Source organism: Poecilia reticulata, linkage group LG17, assembly GCF_000633615.1.
Source record: "Poecilia reticulata strain Guanapo linkage group LG17, Guppy_female_1.0+MT, whole genome shotgun sequence".
Classification (NCBI taxonomy): Eukaryota; Metazoa; Chordata; class Actinopteri; order Cyprinodontiformes; family Poeciliidae; genus Poecilia; species Poecilia reticulata.
In genome coordinates, this window is record NC_024347.1 from 20,067,752 (window position 1) to 20,089,033 (window position 21,282).

The 21,282-nt window shown below is 37.9% G+C and overlaps 1 protein-coding gene across 1 annotated transcript in view; it reads left to right on the forward strand.

Annotated features, from left to right (window-relative positions):
- The window catches only part of phlpp1 (PH domain and leucine rich repeat protein phosphatase 1), a 49,580-nt gene that overhangs the window by 10,962 nt on the left and 17,336 nt on the right, over positions 1-21,282 (forward strand). The window contains exons 2-4 of the mRNA XM_008434046.2: positions 18,331-18,527; positions 19,394-19,519; positions 20,978-21,126. Coding sequence (XP_008432268.1) covers positions 18,331-18,527; positions 19,394-19,519; positions 20,978-21,126 — 472 coding nt within the window. The remainder of the gene's footprint in view (positions 1-18,330; positions 18,528-19,393; positions 19,520-20,977; positions 21,127-21,282) is intronic.

The window sequence follows — 21,282 nt, forward strand, 5'->3', positions numbered from 1 at the left end:
CCTCCGCTGTTCCAGGCCTTGTTAAATTTTAAACAAAACAAAAAGGAAGGGAAGAAGGGAAAAAGAAAAGGAGAAAAGTGAGCACGTGGGGCCGGGGGAATGTGCAGCAACATCACAAACTCATTCATTCACTCGCTCTGTCCCCCATGCATCATCAGGCAAGCACGGCACTTTGATTCTTGTGCTCTCCTGCTCTCCCTCTCCCTCCTTGCTCTGTGAATGTCCTGCTGCTGCTTCTGGTTGCTTCTGAATGTGGCCTTAACCTCAGATCTGGGGTCTGGTTACCTCCAGGCTTGTCCTCTGGTGGTATTTAAGAGCTGCCAYTGCCTGTGCAACAGCAGCTCTGTCTCATGAATATCCACATGCTCACATTCAAATCTAAAATTTCACACATATATGAAAGAAGTTTGCTGTATTTTTTTTTTAAATATTGGGTATTCTCATACTCATTACCGGTAACTTTTTCACCGTCAGAGAAATAACTTTGTATGACTGCGTTCTGCATGCTCAAATGACTTCTGCATCAGACATTTGGCACATCAGAGGATAACGGAAAACACACAGACTACAATGGAAAAGGAGTGTGTGCARCCTTACCAGCCTCTAGAACCACTTTGAAGTTGTTGTTTTTTTGTATAACTTTATCAGTCAATATCATTATGAAGGAATTTTGGCCCACTTTTCTCTTCAGCACTGCTGTTTTGTAAGGTTTGTGGGAATTTGTTTCTGCACAACTCTCTTAACATCCTGCCACAGCATTTCACTCAAGTTGGCATCTTGACTTTGTCTGGGCACCTAGATTTCTTTCATTGTACACTTGACAKGTTACAGTTGGTATGGGGTGTTTGCGCTGATTTGCTGTGTACAGACTTCTCAACTTTGGTCTCATATCTTTCCAAAATCCATTGTWCAGTATGTTTTAGCTTTTTCAAATGCATGTGTGCAAGCCTGATAGTCCTGCTAWCATCATAATTTGTAAGAGAAGAAGGTTTATCGTGGTAGTCGTTCTAAAAAMCCCTTTTTTTCTTAGTGTGCAGTAATGAACTTTAACATCTGACATTCTAACTGAGGTCTCTGAAGTCTGGAATAAAACTTTTTGGTTTTTTTGGAAATTCTCATTGCCTTACGCAGCCAGATGTATTTGGGTTAATAAGCTGAGAAGTTCTGTCTTAGGAAGACYGGCTAACTTATAAGTAATGTTTCTCACTGTAACATTGTTACTTTCTAAAATTAGCTTTTTAATCATTCCCAGATTGTTTTTCAAACATGACTTCTCTAAAGCTCCTTGCTGATGTCTTTCCATCTTGGCATCATATTGATGATAATGTGTGCTGTTGATCAGATAATCAGGTGTTGGYAAGAAACACCGACTGCAACTTGCCCCTCTTTAAACATGAATTGATGTACTCAGTTTTTAGTTCTTAATTCTGAACAACAATATATACAAACCTTACCAAATAATGTACTTAWTGTATCTGATGTTTAGGCTAAATAATCAAGGGATATAATTTCTTTCATTGTGATCACACATACATGTTGCAATGGAACCTTCCTGGTATTATGCATTGTGCTGAGATGCGTTATTTCAGCAACAGTTTTTCTTAATGGGAAAATACATACATATATATATTCTATAGTTATGGTATAATTATGGATCTGTATAAATTTAGCTATGATAACAACAGTAATGGTAAATACAATTAAATTCTTTATTGCTTTTATGACCTACAGTTAACCATGCCAATCTTACAAAGAGGACTTCAGCTTGTGGAGTTGAAATGGCACAAATGTTTCATGCTCATATCCTAGTATGTGAGCAAAACATGTTCAGACAGGAGCCTGAAGCAAGCTGCAACATTCTGTTTATCCCACCAGTCAAACACACACACACGCACACGCACACACACACACACACACACACACACACACACACACACACACACACACACACACACACACACACACACACACACACACACACACACACACACACACACACACACACACACTTCCTTCTGATTTTACAGTACAGTGGTTTTGTTCTCATGCCAGCCCTATTCTAGTTCTGCATCTATAAAAATGTTGCTGCTGCGTACTTAAATGGGTCCCCCCTGCTAAGGAAACTGTCTGCTCTGTGATTTGTTGCACATGCTCAGTGCACACTGAAGACATAAAATCACATTTGTTCGTCATGATTATCACTATGCCGCACACAATTATTTTATGATTTACTATAATAATGATGCCCTATTAAATTGGGATAAAAAAATAAATAAATTACAGCAGTAAAAATAAAACTTGTTAAAGTTTGTTTTCCATATTTGAACAGATATTAAAATTAAACAGGAAAGTCTTTTTCATTTTGATGACTAATCTCACATTGTTTCCACTTTTGATCTGCTTGTGAACCCATTGTTTCTGTGTATTTATTAAAGCCTTAGATTTTGAGTTAATGTTGCATCAGCTTCACTGACAGAGATATGCATGCCTAGGCCCATTCTTGATCGCAAAAAGAGTAAGGAGACGGGGCTTTTGTGGGAGAGCAGCAGTTGAATAAGCGTGGGTGTAACTTCTGACATTGTTTATGTCTCAGGTTGTCAGATCTGATGCACCCATAATTAGGAGTTTTGCAAAGGATGTCAATAATTTCAGCCTGAATTTCTTTTAGTTTAAAGTTTTACAGATTAGGATATTGGGATAGGAACTGGAATGTCTAACTGTCCAAAAATGATCAAGTGTATCAGGAAAAACARGAATAAAAAAATTTAATTGTCATGTCTGTGTGATACAACTTTGACAATTAGATTATGTGCATCAGTTCATCTCATTTTTGACCTTTTTAAGTGATCTTCTAACTCACATATCCATCGGCCTTTAGGCAACTCGTTCATTGGGTTATTTAGTTAACAATATTCAGCAGAGCCTAATGGAGGTTCCTGGTGTATTATAGAGGATAATTATGATCATAATTTTTACTTCCCAGATAGCTTAATTTTTCTCCGTAACAAAATCTATTTTTATTATCAATTTTGTACAAGAAGATAGACACTCTGACCATCTTATTTTGACGACAGGGGCAATGATAAAAGCATATGATAAAAAGGACAAAAAGAAGGCTTTATAATGCTTCTTTTTTTATTTGCATCAGCAACAAACATTTTTATCAGGAGGACAAAGCCTGCCATAAGTGTGAATAAATACAGAAATAAGTAAATAACTCAATTACTATGCCAGTAAATTAAACTTTAATCATGTAATGTCACACGAATTGAAATAAAAGTTTTAATTTATATTGTAATTTTGTCTCCAATTTGCCCTTTTTTGGAATCATTCATCAACGTGTTGTTTTAACCCGCTTATTCATGCAGAGTCATGGGATGCTGCTGCTCAACAGCAGCGGCCTTTGGGCAGCAGAACCGGTACAACGAGGCCAGGTTGCAGATTATCACGGCTGGGTGACATTGTTTAAAAATAAATATCTCCCAACTTTTTCATACCAGATCTGTTTTATGATTTTAATCTTTTTTTCCCCCTCTCTTAAGAAGACATTCCAAATGACACAAAGTATTTTCTAAAACCTACTTTTATTTCAATTATCCATTCTGGAAGTTAATACAAGCTATAAAACATTCTTGTAACAACAGGTAATATGCTAATGTGAATTATAGAAACTCAATTACCACAAACTGGTAAAAAAAAAAACTAGATGGGCCCCATATGGGATAAAGGAGGACAAACAATATGGGTCCCATAAGGTTTTGTCCATGGTGGCCCTACATGAAGAGCCTAATGGAGGTCCAGATAGGTTTTCTATCTGGACACACCCATGTAAGTCACAGTGAGGATACAGCCCACCCTTCTTGGTGGGCTCATAATTCAACCAACTCAAAACTTAGAGTAATGGGTTGACGTGTTTATGGACCAAAATCAGGGCAAGTTGTTAGACTGAGTGTTTGGATCTCATTCAACACTCATGTATTTGGTATTTGAGAGCATTTACATAAAATTAAATGTAGTGCCACTTCCACACCATTTATCAACTATTTATTTTGATAACTTTTAACCCGCTCATCCCATCCCTCCAGCACCTTCCACATGTAAGAATCTGTCACAAAGTGAAGCACTTTGTCAGGTTCAAATATGGTAAGGAAACATGACATAATGCATTTAAAAAAAAAAGTATACTAAGACTRTTAAAGCTAAGTCAATGTAAATGGTAGATAATGGCATATTTCACAAAAGTTTTTTTTTCTTTCTAATGCTACAGTGTAAAAAAAAATGGGATCCCAGAATGATAAACATGTTGGGATCCCTGCAAGCTAACACCATAAAAGTTGTCCAGAAATATTTARGCTGTTGGCCTCAAAAAGCAGTAATCTTCTGCACTACATCAAAGCTGCACTGGCTCACCAATTAGCGATCACATCTCACCTCTTTAGCCTCGGTATCAGGGGGAGGTGTTGTCAGCCTGTTTCTTATCGCTGCTCTCCCATCACCCCTGCTCTCATGTTACATCCACCCCGATGTGCTTCCCGGGGGAGTTGAATGCTTGGTGGGTAAGCCTAAACCTCTGAGAATATTATATAGTCCTTAAGATGACAATACCCCATTCCCATCTCATTTTATGTGTCTTTTAGCCCTGCTGTATAGCATACGATGCTGTGCTTTATTAAAGCTGTATAGAGAAGGAGACTGCAGACAGGCTGCTGCTGAATACAGGCTATTAGCAACTTCTGAGTGACAGAATGCGGAGGCTGAAGTGACACAGTGATACTGGTGATGAGCAACCAGTGTCCTGAGTGAAAAGATAATATCTGAGGCTGGGGAAGCTTTTATATTAATACAAGAAGTGTTGAAAATATCTACAGTTTTATCTTTTTTTGTGATCAACAGCTAACCATTTCCCAAAATATGGTCTTTAAAATTATGAAACGTTAATGTTGGTAAATTCCATCCTCAATTTAACTATAGATGTAGCGAGAAATTATTGGTGATCGGAATACGACAATTTTCAGCTTGATCAGCCCTGACTGGTGACCGGGCCATCAGCAACTTAAGGATTTGATATTTTACCCATCAGTGAGAACATCATAAATGACTGCTGCCCACTCATAGTAACAACAATACTCTTCTGTTGTTACTTTGTGAAGGAGGCTCAAAGGAAGCACAGAGATGTCAGAAGCTATTTAAAAGAGAATATTGTCTAAATGTCAAGACATGTCTGCATAACATTCAGGCTGCAAGAGAGCTTGATAGCAGTAGATAACAGGAAGACTTAATAGAGTTGAGCAAGGTGGATATACTGTAAACTTTTTGCGCTTTATCATGAAGCATGCTCCTTGGAAATATTAGTTAAGGATCTTCATTCCCTATGGAGATGGTTTTCAAGTTTGAAGTGGTACTCCACAGGGTTCTGTCAATCAACAAGCCTGGGGTCTTGAGATCCTCTTCAAAAACAAACCTAAATAACAAAAGGATCATTTTCAATCATATTTGCACTCTAAATGTCAGAAGACATAACAACAAAATTACTTCCAACTATATGTGCAAGTATATTTCGTTGTCGTTCTGCATTACCTTAGTAAAAACGCTTGCATACTCAAACAATATTGTCAAAATTCTCATCCACTGTTATTTTTGCTAATCAGAAGCCTAATTTTGTGCTGCTCCTGAGGCTGCATACAGAGACTGCCATATGCAAATATTGGGATAGTGAAGTTTAAAATCTAATCTCTATAATCACATTGTCCAATATTCTGTTTAACAGCAATTGTTTCTGCTCTTTATCCAAATAATAACATAATTTATTACCGTACTCACTGCTCAGAGCACGAAGGCTAGAAAAAAGTATTTGATCTTGTTCTTATATCTTCTTTTACTATGGGTTTAAAAGTGAAATCAGAATYGAACAAAATGGGGACCAGCAGGTCAGAGCTTTACAAAATYGTCTGATCAGTGCATTTTTAAATGTAATTTTTATAGAATTATTTTATTATTTTGTTCTAATTAGCAACCTAAGAACAGAGGTTTTCATTTATGTTTTCATCCATGCATGCATCTATCCTAAAAAAGACAAATTGCTTTGTATATTTGAAATACTAGAACTTGGAACTCTTTGTTTTCTCTAGAAGCATACTGCGATGAATTTGTATAATAAGCTTTGTTTGAGGAAAACAGAACTCRACTTGTAATGTGGTCGAAGAAGGTGTTTAGTGTCTTTTGGTCAAGATCAACTTCCATAGTGTGGGWCAAAAATAACTATAATGAAACTACTTCATTATAGTTCTTTTTATAGACAAAAAGAGCTATAATGAAACAGACTTATTAATGTATTTMTCTGTGTACATTATGTGCCCATCTGAGACTTAATCCCTACAAATTTGATAAGACGAATAATCTCTAAAGTTATTTTATAAGTCATTAAATACCTGTAGTGGAACTTTTTTGTACATAGTTTAAGCATTGTCTCTGAAAGCAAAAACTTCCTTTGATTACTTGATTTGGATTCATTCGCTGATTACWCTGGAATCGTGCGAAACAATGGAAAGGTGTGCAGGATGCTCTTTGCAATTTGTGTTTTCCATCTGCTCTCCCAGCAGTCTGACCCCATATGGTATCCTGCAGTGATACAACTTCCTCAACATAAAGTGTGAACAGTGCAGATGTGTGCCACAGATCMGAGTTTGTTTAGAATCTCCCCACAGGCTGAGGCTCTCTCAGCACTGACACATTGTGTTTGCTGTCTTTTGGATTCACTTCTGATTCGTCTGCATTGCACGCCACGTCCTGCCTTTGCTGTCTCGTCATTGCCAATGCCCGCCTGTTTGTAAGCCTGATAATGTGTCCTTAAGTGTTAGTGAGAGGGCTGTTAAAATAAAGGCGAGCGCTGCATCATTCATGAGTGTGTGCCACCCTGTGCCTGGACTGCAGTGACCCGTAGCTGTCAGCGGAGTATCCTTGAGCAWGATGGCACAGACTGTGCCGAGGACAACTGCAGAGCGTGCTGGAGTGTGGAGGCYGTGGGAGGGGCTGGGTGGGCCCATCGGGGGCAAAAAGAAAACCAGAGAATATAAAGAAGMTAATGCATTGCATGACATAAATGTTCTGTTTTCAAGAAAATAATTTTGTTGCTTCTTTCCCTCTCTTTTTTGTTTTCCTGAGAAGATGTGATAATTTTCTTTTTTTTCTAAATCTAATCTCTGAAGCTGTTGCATGTGTATATACATTTCAGTAGAGCTTGTAGAGATTGCGCAGTAAAAGTATTAAAAGAACTAATCTATTTTTACTTTATAGGATTTGGGCTCAAAAGGGAGCTTAAAATAAAGCATGAAGTACACAAACATACTATAGTGTCATGTTTTAAATACAAACAAATAGTTATGGAAAAAGATATGGACAACAAATCAGAAATCTACTGCTACTGAAACCTTTTACTTCCCCTTGCAATATCGAAACATGAGCACATATAGGCGGTAAATCTTTAGCTGTGTCTTGTCTGTTTTGAAGAAAGATAGAAAGAGAGAAAGGAAGTAAAACAGATTCATTAGATAACTAGAACTGTGGGTCTCCCGCCAGTTTAGTAGCGGACAACAGTAACTCRGTTCACACATGTGCGGGCTTAGTTCAACTTGTGTGTGAATGTGCAATTTCCTATTTTCTCATGTTCATGACCTGCTAATATCTTTTATTTTTCTCCATACAGTAGCTTCTATCTTTTGAGCTGCTGAACGAGCTTATTGTGCGTTTTAGCATAGAAAGGATGACACGATTTAGTGGAAAATCATCCTGGTCTTCATTCTGTGGCAGGATGTGCAGACACTAAATGCAAGTGACAGTGTCTTCAATGGTTTTTCTGAGCTGATTAAAAATCAAAGAAAAAAATAGATGACTGTTAAATTAGCTCCACCGGGTCCTTGCCTTTTCTATTGACAATACACCAGGTTATTTACTTTGRTTTTYGGCATGTCAGATTACAAAATCAGGTTTGCCATGATGAGATGCTTATCTGTCACAGAAGGTGCCTGACAAAACATCTGGTGCACACCCCAGAAGAAGCATTACAGATCATCCCGACTGGTTTGATTTCAGTTCATTAAAGTAGGTGAGATTATTTGGTAATGGTAGGTGTTGTTTTTTTTYAGATGTCAACTTTCTTTACACTTTAATCAGTAGAGGTTACTGWAATATTTTCTAAGCTTTTTGTCACAGTAATCAGCTTGTATTTTGTGTAAACACATGGGTCATATACAGGTTAAAATAAGATTAATGTTTAAATAATTACTAGGCTTGGGTATGAGATTCTCACAGAATGATAACCTTCAGTAAAATGACCATTGATCTACATTACTGTGTTTACTTGAAAATTTAAAGCTGGATTTTGTGGTTAAGCTGCTCATAGTGAAAGCAGGACAGCGRCAATTAACTTTAATGCTGCTAAAATATTATAAGATTGATTATTGCAGTAATGCTCCCTATAAAGTTAAAGGGACAGTATTATGTATTTTCCAGTAACATAATGCCACTTTATAGCACAATCAAGTAACTATGTTAGCTTCAGTTGTTATGAAAATGCTGTATATATTTAAAACATTTTTTGCTTTGTAATTTATYGCCTTGAAATCGAAAACTCCTGCTCTTTCTGAAACTCCGCCTTAAGGAATTCTTCTCAACAGCGCTCTTCTACTAACCCTTTAGCAAAATTTTAACCAGCATTGCACCGAGAAGTAGCTCGTACAATGAGCTCAACATACAGCTACACCTGGTGTTTGCTAATTGCTACTGGCTAGTCTGAAAGAGCTGATGGGGTGAGTTGCGGGGTCCTCTGTGAGGTGGAAGCTCGGCAGCTTGGAAACTGCAGCTATGAGGAGGAGCTACGCCTTGAAGGCGGTGCTTGGTCCACCCAGGCATTTTGCACAGCTGAATGGTTGCCATAGAAYACTAAAAGATTTCTCAAACATGCATGAAGGAATCAAGGCAACACTCCAGACATACATTACTATACATTATTATGAGAATAAATTGCTTTCTTATAAACTAACCTACAGTACTCAGAGTACGTATTCTGTCAGTACAACGTGTTGCTATGGAAATGTCTCTCTTTCTTTGCTGCTATCTTGTTTTTAATTTTTTTATTTTATTTTACCACATTTCTGCAAACATACTTGCTTATTCGCTCAGGACCCCTCTGCAGTTTATCAACCCCTGCAATCATAATTAGATTCACGCCTATGCATTCAATTAATTTGTAGCAAAGTCTCATACAAACAGATTGTATGAAGCATTTGCATTCACTCTTTTTTTTTCCCTCTCTCTCTCTCTCTGTCTCACACACACAAACGGCTATAAAACGATCCCTGGAGCTCCAGTGTGTCTGTGTGAGCTTTGAGGTAGCTGATCAGTGGGCCTGTGTTTTCCAGTGCAGAGTTTCATAACAACACACTCGTTACATAACGGAGGCAGGAATGGAGATGTGGAGCGAAGGCAGGAGAGAGGGGAACACACATCCATGTACGTCAGCGGACAGGCAATCTTAAGGGAAATCTATCCGTTTTCACACACCTTTACCAGGGCCCATGATTTCCTTCTAAAGCATTAATACTTCTGGCCTGTGTAGGAGGTTTCAGTTTGATTTTTGTATTTTTTTTGTTTCATCAACCTGGTGATGAATCATGTTCATATATTGTAGCAGTTTTTGTGCTGCTGCAAAAGAATCCAGTCATTTGTTTTTTGTTTTTTTTATCTTTAACAAAATAATTCATAGCTGAAAAATGTGATTCACTAGYCCGTTGTGGAAGTTTATAGTTCCTCATTCATACTGACATAAGATCTGGCTGCATACTGTACATCGTTTGCATTTGCTTCTGCTGACAAGCAACAGATTTGCATCAGGTTGACATGAGGAGGTATTAAAAGTTAGATATTTTACTCTATTGTAAATACATGTCCGTTCTTTAGTATCTTCCTGCCCTTGCTCTCATCCGTATTTAGGTTTACTAGATTTCATATTTGAAGTTTGAAAGCTGTAGAAATATTAGCAATGAATTCATTCTGAACTTTCTTTTTGCTTTAAAAAGGTGCTAAACAYCACTTAGGATWCTGCAAATTTGAATGTGAGACGGGGTAAAATTTCAATGTAAAGGATCTGTAGGAACCCTGGCTTTATGGCACCGGAGACAACATCCTTCCTCCTGTTCTAAGTTCTCCCCACACTGCCTCCTCTGTTTGCAAGTGGTACTGTGATGACCTGAAAAACAAAGCTGCACAATGCCTTTTAAAAGCAGAGAGCTGTGTAGTTTCTTCTCCCCTGGGCCAGAGGGTAATAATGGTGCGATGGGGAAGATGCTGCAGACTGTGACCTCATTTGGATCCAGGATTTGTGTCACTGGACAGAGGATTTCTTTTGTACAGTATCTACGCGCACGTGTCCACCCTGTGTGATGGCATCCTTCGCAGTTACAGGATTGAAAGAGATGAGCAAATTTAATCATTCATCAAACTATTAACTGCCTGCCTCCTCCTCCTCTGGTGGAAACGATTGATGTCTCTTGGACTCATGGTCACACGCAAACACATAAATTTGCTCAGTCTCTTGTTTCATTGGCCACAATCATTAATGTTTGAGGMWGTGGTGGGGGGTATCACCCTGGCAGAGCTCGTAAAGCTGAAGGATACTCTGTTTCACAACAGACATCTGTATAAAGAGCACCGAGTGTCGCTCAGCTTTTCCTTGAGGGGTTCAAAGGACTCTTCAGTGCTCTCTTGATAAATAAGTACTCTCACACAGACTCTTTATCAATTGTTTTCTAATTACTTATTGTTAAAAAGGTATTTAGCAGAGATAATGTAAGCACGATACAACACAAGTAAGCGTATGTGCATGTTCATCAAACAAGCAGTTTAAAGCTGTTTAATTTACATCTTTAGTTGTGATCTGATTCAGTCTTCCAAGATAAATTGTCCACCTTGTGGAATTGTATTATCTGTGTATGATGCAATTTTGTGTAAACACTCTTAAGGTGCAATACTRTGGTTTGGAAAAGAAACGTCACCAATCGGTTTTAGAACTTCCTCTGCTTGTGGTCTATAAATGAACCAACAGTTTGTACTTTGATTCAGTTTTGAATGYGTTTGTGCAGGGTTGTCGGCAAAATAAAAAGCTGCAACTGCCTTTTTTTTTTTTTTTTTACTTTGATGGGATATAGGGCTTTGGAAAACAAAGGAAATCAATAATCAAAATCTGAATTGGCAATAAAWTTGGAAATTGATATCTTCCACAGAAAACATAAACATGTCCAGAAGGTTATTCATTTTGCATAAAAAGTCAACAAAATATATATTTTTAAAATGAAAAAAATGTATAGGAAACCTTTGCATTTATACTCAAGTAATCAAGTAATAGCAGTTTTATTACTCTTATCAGCCTAAACTGCTAGAACCTAAAATGTCAAGAGGACGATCAGCATTTTGCTGCTTTGTGACGCATGACCTGACAGCTAGAAAATCTATTTTAGCAGATACTGAAAATAAATGGTTGGGCTTATAAATTGCCATAATGTGCGCTTGTAATGTGGTTCACCATCTCAGCATGATAACATTTTCCATTTATCACGCAACACAATCTAAAGCTAATGCTGAGCTACGACATCGCTATGGTACTGGACTGAAAGTGGTTTAGAAACTCACTGTCAGTCTCAAATGAAGTAAGCAAGTCGCCATCTTTTCCTCAACCTTTTTGTGGGGGACGAAATGAAGCTACCTAAACACACCTCAGCGTGTCCTTGAGTAGTGTTTTGACTGCTGGACATTTTTGTTTAATTCTCCCTCCCTGGCAGTCAAAATATTACAACTTCAGCCTGGCATTTTCCAATCGTTGAGGCAACCCTGCAGCCGAGCATATTTATGCCGAGCACAACTCGATTCAGGAAAACGGATAACTCGAGATGAGGCTGTGCAAATGTGGCGTCACACTGCGATAATGTAGGAACATTTCACTAATTTCCCATGCAAATGTTCCCCATCTTCTTATCACTCTTAGGCAAAGTACAGCTTGATACATTTCACACATCAGCACATCGCCAGTCCCCGAGGGAGAGTCGGCCCCCTCTTGCCGTATTGACCTGTTTGTGTGAGAACATCTGTGAATTTCTAAAGAGGGTTGTAGGATTAAGCACCTACTAATTGGGATCTCTAATTTCAGAAAGTTWGATTTTTTTAAACAGGGTTTCTTAAAAAGTTTWKTTTTTTTTGTTTCAGTGCTTCACATKTTCAGTTGAAGGCATGYGTCTTCCTAAAATGTGCACAAAGAGGTAAAATGTAATGCGAGAGGGAAAACTGTGGAGCACTTTAGCTGAGTGCAGTGAGTGACCTGTCACCCATGATGGCCTTTGCCACCTTCTTGCGAGGCTCGTCAGCCCCTGCCAGGCAGCTGGCCTTGCACGGTCTGTCACTTTGAATCTGTGTAATCACCTCAAATCAAGCATAGTACAAGAGGAGCGGTGGAGAAGTAAATAAAGGAACGGCATAGTCCAGGAAGCACGTTCTTTTCTTGCATAAAAACCCCACGTTTTTAAGCAAATGCATTTTGATGTTGCATGAGCACGCCTGGTCGTCCTTTGAACCAGAAAAATGAGGCAGTTGTATCCCAGAGCTAACCGTCCCCCTTCCTAAGTTTAACACTTATCTTGTTATTCTTTCTTCCTTTAATCCATTTATTACCCTCCAACAGCACCACACCTAGAGTCTGATAAGATTGTTTTTTATACTTTGCCTTCCATCAAACGGTTGCTGCAGATTAGAAGTGAGGCTTTCTATCCTGCACGTCACTGTTGCATATATGTCGGTTGATGCTCTGTTGTGACTTATGTGGGTCATAGATGCCCTACGGTATGGCGTGCCCAGTCCTGAAACGGAGGTGTGCTAATGTCAGGTTGCATTTAGCAGGGCACAGTGATTAATCCGGGGTATATTCTTCTCATTGCATATAGACTCTAGAGTAGTGAAGTGTTGAACTGCTAGATGAAAGATAAATGAAGCAGTCTTGGGTGTCATTTTGGATGTCTCATRTGGGAAAATGAGACATCACTAGTTCCGACTGTTGTTTATTATTAATTGATTATATGATACATATTATTCTAAAAGATTTTGTTTTTCATATTATATTTTAAAATACAGATTAGAGGTCGCTGCACATGTGGATGCTTGTGTTTTTACCTGCAAAGCCATGTGCCACTAGGCTATTGTGAATTAATCAATATTTGGAAATTTGATATAGAAAATCTTACCATGTTTTAATAGCTTAATCTTTGGACTTTGACTGGGCCATTCTAAATAAATGAATGAATGAATGAATGACCTAAATACCAGGTGTCAAACTCCAGTCCTGTAGCTTATAGATGCATCTCTGGTTCAACACACTTGAATTAAACAAAAAAAAAAAAGGCACCAGTTTTGAAGTAATGCTAGTGTTTGCATGCCATGTGGGATATAATTTAGTAATCCGATTACAACCATGTCACTATTGGTTAACTTTCCAGTCAAATGTCGAAGTGAGGTTTTAACATTTTCTTTCAGATGTTTGATCTTCTATGACTTGTGTTATTTAGAAACAATATATTTTGTTGTAGCACATGCACTCTAAACATCAAGTTATTCAGTTCATGTGAGCCGTTTTTAATTATTGATCATGTAAAATAAATCTAGAATTACCATAGCAACAGTAACATTTTCTTTTTTTTTTTTTTTTTTTTTTTTTTACAATTGTGAGCTGAGAACTTACTGTTTATAATTAATAAGATGTTTATGCTGCACAACATATTCAAAGGAGGAAGTTTGGTCTGTATGTGTGTGTGGTTTGTATTTAAGCAGCAGGGGTGAACACACGTTATTGGATCCCGGTGTGGAAGGGAAACCGTCACTTCCTCTGCCTGGGGGAAAGGAAGGAAACTATCTTTAGTTTCTTACACACRAACACACACTGTACTCCTGCTCCTTCATAGTGTAAGTCTGGGAATAGATTGACTTCTGCGCACGAGCACACCCACCTTGCAGGCCCCGACTATTTTTACTTTCACTCCTTATCCATTCCCCATAGATTATGGGATGACTGACCTTAATGACTAACATCATCGGCTCTCAAAAAATTTCCAGCATAGGTGCGTCTGTAGTTCATGTATTTTGGACATGGCAAATGCCCGTTATAATTTCCTGCCCCGTGTCGCAGGGTCATCCTGCTGTTCTCCTGCCCTCCCCTGTGCACAGGATGCTCACTTGGGATTCCCACCTATGCCGCTGTTTCCTCCAGGGTGCGTTCCCACGGTCCGACTGTTAAAAGTGTATCCTCTAACATCCCACACGTCCAAGTCAGATAGTTGTAAGCTGCAAATGTAGCCGTGTCTGAATGTGTGGTCACATGCAGAGGTATTTGAAGAGGCGTAGGGGGTGTGTGTCTGTCTTTTGTGCATACGCATGTGTGGGAGTGAGCATGCTCCAACAAAAGCCTAAAAATAGTAGGAATATGCCCATGTGACATACGGCAGCTAAAAGCTTGTGAATAATTTGCTTAACGCAACACATTCTCTCTTCCTTAGATCAGCCATGCAAATATTCTCCTGCTGGTAACCTCTGCCAGCCAGAAAGTTGGAAGGGGGGATGACCTGTTCCATTAACCCTGTTTTGTCTCATAGACTTTTGTGACATTTTATATACAACTTGTTATACATTGAAGGGATTAAAAGCTTTCAAAAAATCGTTTTCATGCGAAGAAGGCTYCTTCTAAATGTTATATGTTGCGTTTTTTTGAACAATTGCAGTTTTTTTGCCCCTTCATTTCTTTTATACTTTTTGCAGCCGTCTTCCACTGAACATTTTATACTAGTTGCGTATCAATTCTTACCCACCTGGGGGATAATTTAGAGTAAAATTCTATCGTTTGATTGTTGTGGGCTGGAAAGAAGTAGCCTTATTTGATTCCAACAAATGACATAAAGATGCTGGAGGTCAATTTAAGGTTTTCTTACCTAATAGCTGGTCATGATCTATTATATTTCATAAATGTCAACTGGCCCAAAATTGGGTCACAACCACAGTTATTGGAAATAGGATGGTTTAAAAGATCTTTGTAAATGAATACATAATTTCCTCAAAAAATGTTCATAATTTCTCAAACACTGATGAAAAACACTCAAGAAAAAAAAGTAACACAATGGTATGGGTGCCATTTAAGAAAGTAAAAATTAGGGAATACAGATTGGATAAGAGGAGAATGAACCCTATAAATACCAGTAATCATTCTGTTGATTAAAAAAAAGTTCAGTATTATTTATCAATCATCTTTTTTCTAAGACAAAACTGGGATTTAGTCTAAGGGYATTTTTTCTAGTAATAAAAGTAAATATTTTTTGTCTGTGTAGTGTAAAACAGTGTTTTAAATTGGTGAACATTGTTTAGCTTTGAATAAAAAAAATTTCCCTGATGTAAGAATCCTTAAATATTAGTATAATATATTATTCAACAACATTTGCATATAATACACTACTACTAAAGTTAAATTAAAAATTACTGTTAAAAATTAACAGTGGGAAAACGGTTAYTWTAGACAACTCCCTCAAACCTTTTTTTCATTTTTCACAACTTTAGTTTGCTGATTTAATCAAAACATTTTCTAGTAGAACTTAAATTGGAACTTTGCTTTACTTATATTATTCAGCTGTTTTTTTCTTCCTTWTTTTCACAATTATGGTCTTAAATTTGAAAAAAGGACGCTTAAGAAAAATCATCAGCCAACACCTCTGCCTTTGTGTACACATTATGATAGCAACACAAACATCCAGTCGTTTTACAGCTTTTACCTGGAGTGGGTGGTGATAATAAAGTTTCCTCAAAGAGCGATAAAAACCTGCAGTTTTGTTCTCTGCTTTCACACCCCACTTGGTTTAGAAGTGCAAGTAAATGAATTTGGAGAGCAACAGTAGAAATCAAGGGAATTAGGACTCAAGCAAATCTTGTTTTTACTGAAGATATTGAAGGGAAATAGCCAATAATGGGGCACTGTTTTTTTTTTTTTTTTTTTTGTGCCACATTAGAATTAAAGATCTTGTTTACATCATTACGTCTCATACATATTCATTAGCAATTAACTTCAATTTATTATTGCTGGCTTTCAGTTGCTGGAAAAGTGTTCAGTCTTGATGCCAAGACATGGGACGTTACCCCGTAGAGGTGTGTTTTATGATGTTTTTATTGTTGATAATATTGCTACGTCAACTAAKTTGTTGCTACGTTGTCCACTAATGGAAGATTGCAGGGTTATGTGATGTAAACATTTGCAAAAATATGACATTTTGTAYGTTGTTAATTCATAATCTGCAGCTTGTCCATGAGATACTTAATATTTTTCATTGATTCTTTTTTTGTATCTCGAGTTATTCTATATGCTCTCAAAATGTTCTAGCAAACCAAAAAAATTGCTGACACTTGCAATTAAGTATGTATGCTTAGCTTTTATATCACATGCTCAGCATTTTGTCGAGTATCGTCTTCAAAATTAGTGATTCTGCTGTGAACAAAAGATTAATATCTACAACAAAAAATAGATCAGTTCTTYCTTGCTGTCTGTTATTGATGTRAATGTTCTGGAAAAAAAGTCATGTCATCCAAAAGGTTCAGGTTTGATCAGCTTGTGTTGGCCTACCACCGTATAGAAATACCTTACTGCACTACAGTAGCCCTCAGTTGGCATGTGAAAGACCTGAATTATTTACAGCAACAAGACTATGTGCAAGTTCACACTTGCTCACCCTAGTGACTCTGTATTTAGTGTCAATGGAAACGTTTTGCCAGCGATGAGCGAGTCTACTGTAAAAAGGACTAAAATTATTTTCTATGAACCTCTTTGGACATCATCTTGGAGGTAAACTTCATCAACATTGAGATAGTTGACTGAATACAAAAAAAACCCAATGTGGTTAGAGATCCAGCAAGCACAAAACACAGTCTATAGATGGAATGGAGAAATTGAAAGCCAGGCAAGGGAGGCAGATCTAGGAGGGAAAAACTGATGCAGGGGAGGAGGGAGGACAGTGCGTGCCAGCCTGGGGAAGTTTATGTGGAGGTGGAGGTAGACAGAAAGCAGTTGGGTGTTTAGACAGGGTGATAACACAGCCTCAGCTGACAGAACGCCTGATAAGCAGTCTGAAAGTCAGGTTTGGCAGGGTTGCGGTGGCAAGACTGAACCGGGTAAAAAAATAAAATAAAAAGACAGACAAATGGATAAAACTGAGGGACCTCAGAATTTCTAAAAGCCTAATTAAGGAGACACACAGCTGTTATCTGCATCAATAATAATGTAAGATGTGCCTCACTGAATGTAAATCAGCACTGTTATATTCTGTATGCAAAAGTAGGCCATCCAACCCTAACATTTATGTTGAATGTGATGGATCGTTTGCTGTTCCACTGGTTTGCTCTGTTGTGTGGTAATAAAGCTTGTTGTCACCTTTGGCTCTGCATAGATGATATTTAAGATACACTAAAGATAGGCAATACTTTTTCAAAATGTCGCTGAAGTCAGTTTTGTTACAGTTTGGTTACGTATTAGCCCTAGTCAGAAAACATCTGAGAGTAACAAGTTAGCCTTCTACTATTGACAGCTAATGCTCAAATGACAGTTAGCAGATGTCCGGACTCACACATATGATTCCATGCACTGGCTGTTTGTATAAATAAAAGTCACATATACAGTCATTTTCACTACTTTTACAATTTTAACTACTTAAAAAAAAAAAACATCATGAATTGAAAACTGCAAGTTTTCTTCTGAGAACTTAGCCAAAAGCTGAAAAAGATAAGTGATATTTGGAATGCTAAACTTGGACATTAGAGCATAGCATCATATTAACCCAAGARTGGTGATACCAAAGTCTCCAGCTTAAGTTCATAAAGTGAGGACTTATCATGGTAAGGTGGAGAAAMCCAGGATACATTTTGTTTGAGAGGATTAACCAGCTCCTCTTATAGGAGTATATATTTGGTAAAAAAAGTCTCTCTTGGTTTTTTTCATATCAAGAATACGGTCCGTCATATATTCAATAGCATAAATAGGTCGGGGACTGTGGATCCAGATTACTTACTATCCATATTTGTAAAAAAAATAAATGTATGTAAAAATACTTATTTGATTTGGAAAAACAACAGAAAAGCCAATAATGATTTTAATKATGTCTTATACTGTCAATAATCATAGGTTTTTCTTTTAAATGCACTACCATGCCTATTTACCTATGTACTTGCCAATGTATTTTGTATTAAAGCATTTTTTATTTATTTTTTTTTCAGGGAAGCCCCAAAGTATTGAGAGTTCTGAGCGGGTCCAGCTCTCAGGGACCTACAACGTCCGGAAAGGGAAGCTCCAGCTGCCGGTCAACCGCTGGACGAGACGGCAGGTTATTCTATGCGGCACCTGCCTCATCGTCTCCTCTGTGAAGGAGAGCCAGATCGGGAAGATGCACATCCTGCCGCTCATCGGCGGGAAGGTATGTAAAGCAAACACACGACACACATTTTCCTGCTTATCCATTTTGTTTCAGTGTTTTATGGTTTATGCTTCGAATCGTAAAACGATGATGTACCACCAGTGAAATGACCTGACGATCAGTGTGTGACCTTAAGTAACTGTTTGTTCTTTGGTTTAGCTGATATTTATATTGTTCGTGTTTTTATTAAATTAAGATCAGAGAGCCACTGGTTCTGTCTGAATGTTTTCAGCTTTATTAGACTGTATCGTTCCTTTCTAATCTGAAGCCGTGGCACACTTTAATCTTGTGTGCAATAGCGCTCAATAAATTYACCTTTGTCCATTTATAGCCTTGTATGCCTACTTGCCAAATAAGATCCAAGGGTTTTCAGGAAAATAATTATCTACTTTTATGCCTGACACAAAGAACACTCCATACCMCCGCCACACCCTSTTTCTAAACATCTCACACACAACACAAGACCGCATTTGTTTACATTCGGAGTGTGTGTGCTGGTGTTCCATTCAAGCTCCATACTCAATCAGCTATTCATTCACAAAGGCTGTCCTATGATCCAGTGTGACTGCGTTTTCAAAAAAAAGGATGTTTCACCTACTTTTGTTGTTGCCTCTGTCACGCACAGGTGTTTGTCAGACGATTGCGTGCTTTGCATWTTTTCATAACTGTCCTGCTAGCTGAGTTAATCTGCCCTGCAGGTGYTCAGTATTTTACTACTTCAACGGAAGTCATTTCAAATTAGTCATCCCTGTCTAAGTTTTGTTCCTTGTTTCCTCTCATCTATTTTACAAATCACTCATATTTGTGTGTGTGTGGTCAAAGTGGTTCAAAGCCTGTTGTCACTCTTTTATTTACCTTGACTACAGGTGGAGGAGGTGAAGAAGCACAATCACTGTTTGGCCTTCAGCTCGGCAGGGCCTCAAAGTCAAACCTACTATGTCAGCTTTGACAGCTTCACAGAGCACCTGCGCTGGCACAGACACGCTGCCAAGGTACGGAGTGTGTGAGGGAGTTGGAAGGGGAAAAAAAACGAACAAAAGCATATGTTTCTTCTGYACTACAAAAGTGTCAGGTTCGTTTTGTATTTGTTCAGCTGACATGCACCGTAATCCCACTGTGGAACAGCCAAGTGGGCATAAAATTGCAGACAAGGTTGTAAACAAATATTTTTAAACCCATCCACAGAGATTTTTGTGTTTTTGCTGATTAAATGGAGACCCTCAACTGAGAAAATATAAAGTACACAACCTTTCAAAAAAAAAAAAAAAAAGTTACCACCTGGATTTATCAAAGTGAACAAAGTGAAAAACTCCCATTAGATTACTGCATGGATGATTATGCTTCAGTTGGCATCAAGTTATTTAACCGCAACTGATGTAGTGAGTAACTTTTTCTCTCAACAATGCCGGAAGACACATGTTGGAATGAAAAAGATGCTTGTTTGTATGTGAATGTGAGGGATCAAACTATTACCATGCATCATGCAAAGAAAATGTCTGAGATTGCTTAAATTACTAAAATTCCATTTAGAACTTTCTAATTTAAATTCTTCAGTGGACAAAAAGTTTTCTTTTYGATTGGAAATGACAGTCTTCTCCCACTAGATATTGAAGCACRTTTCTTAATTATTTTAACAAAAATAGAATGTTGAAAATAATTTTTACTTTTCAAAATATTCAATGACAATTTCAGCAACTGGGTTGAGACATAATATTATTATCTGAGAAGGTCAAATAGYGAAAGTAACCAAATATTCATGCATATATTAATGAGTCTTTTTCTTTCATTTTAATTAGAAAAATGTAGATCGCTTAATCAGAATTAAATTCATTTAACAGTTCAAAAACATCTTATAGCTGACTACTGGCACTCTCCTATCTGTGATGGATAAAGCCATTGTCTCTAAGTGCCCTCACACACACTGTCTCTCTCTCTCTCTCTCTCTCTCTCTCTCTCTCTCTCTCTCCCGTCTCTCATTTGAACTCAAGTAGGACATAGCCAGAAAACCTCTTTTCTAAATATTAACAGGGACGTGCATGTCACCGGCACCCAAAGGGACACTCAGAATAGACGCTTGGATAAAGATGGCACGTGCTTCAGCGATGACTACAGAGCTGCAGGCTAACTCCACTCTTAAAGGCTCAAGTTCACAAATTGTAGAATTTCCTCCTTAAAATGAGAAAGACATTTATTCTGGCCTTTTAAATGTGGTGCTTTGGTGTCTCTGTTAATTAAGGAAACAAAACTGCTACTTTACTCTTCAACATTTAGGTAGATCAAACAATTTTAAAGTTCTCAATGTTAGGTCAAAACCTTTTTTTTTCTGATGTTTGACCCCTGTGATGGTGATATCCACTACAGTTGTCATGTGATGGAGATAATACTGTTCAACTGCGTTTTTATTTATCCCACTCATTTTTTACACTTTTCTTCTCCCTACTTCCTATTAGATGGTGTCCCAGAGAATCAACTCGGTTGATTTGTCCTGCTGCAGTCTGGAGCTTCTTCCCCCCAACCTCTTTTATAGCCACGACCTCACCCACCTCAACCTAAAACACAACTTCCTGCCTGCAGACCATCGCCTTCAGCAACTGCAAAGGTATGATACTGTAACTTACCTACAGGAAAAACATCTAAGACTACACATCACGGGGGTGATTTCTGGAAATGTATTCTTTTGCAAGTATCATTTATGTATTTATGCCACTTGAACTTTTCCACATTTTGTGGAAAAATTGCTATTCTGTTAAGGCCT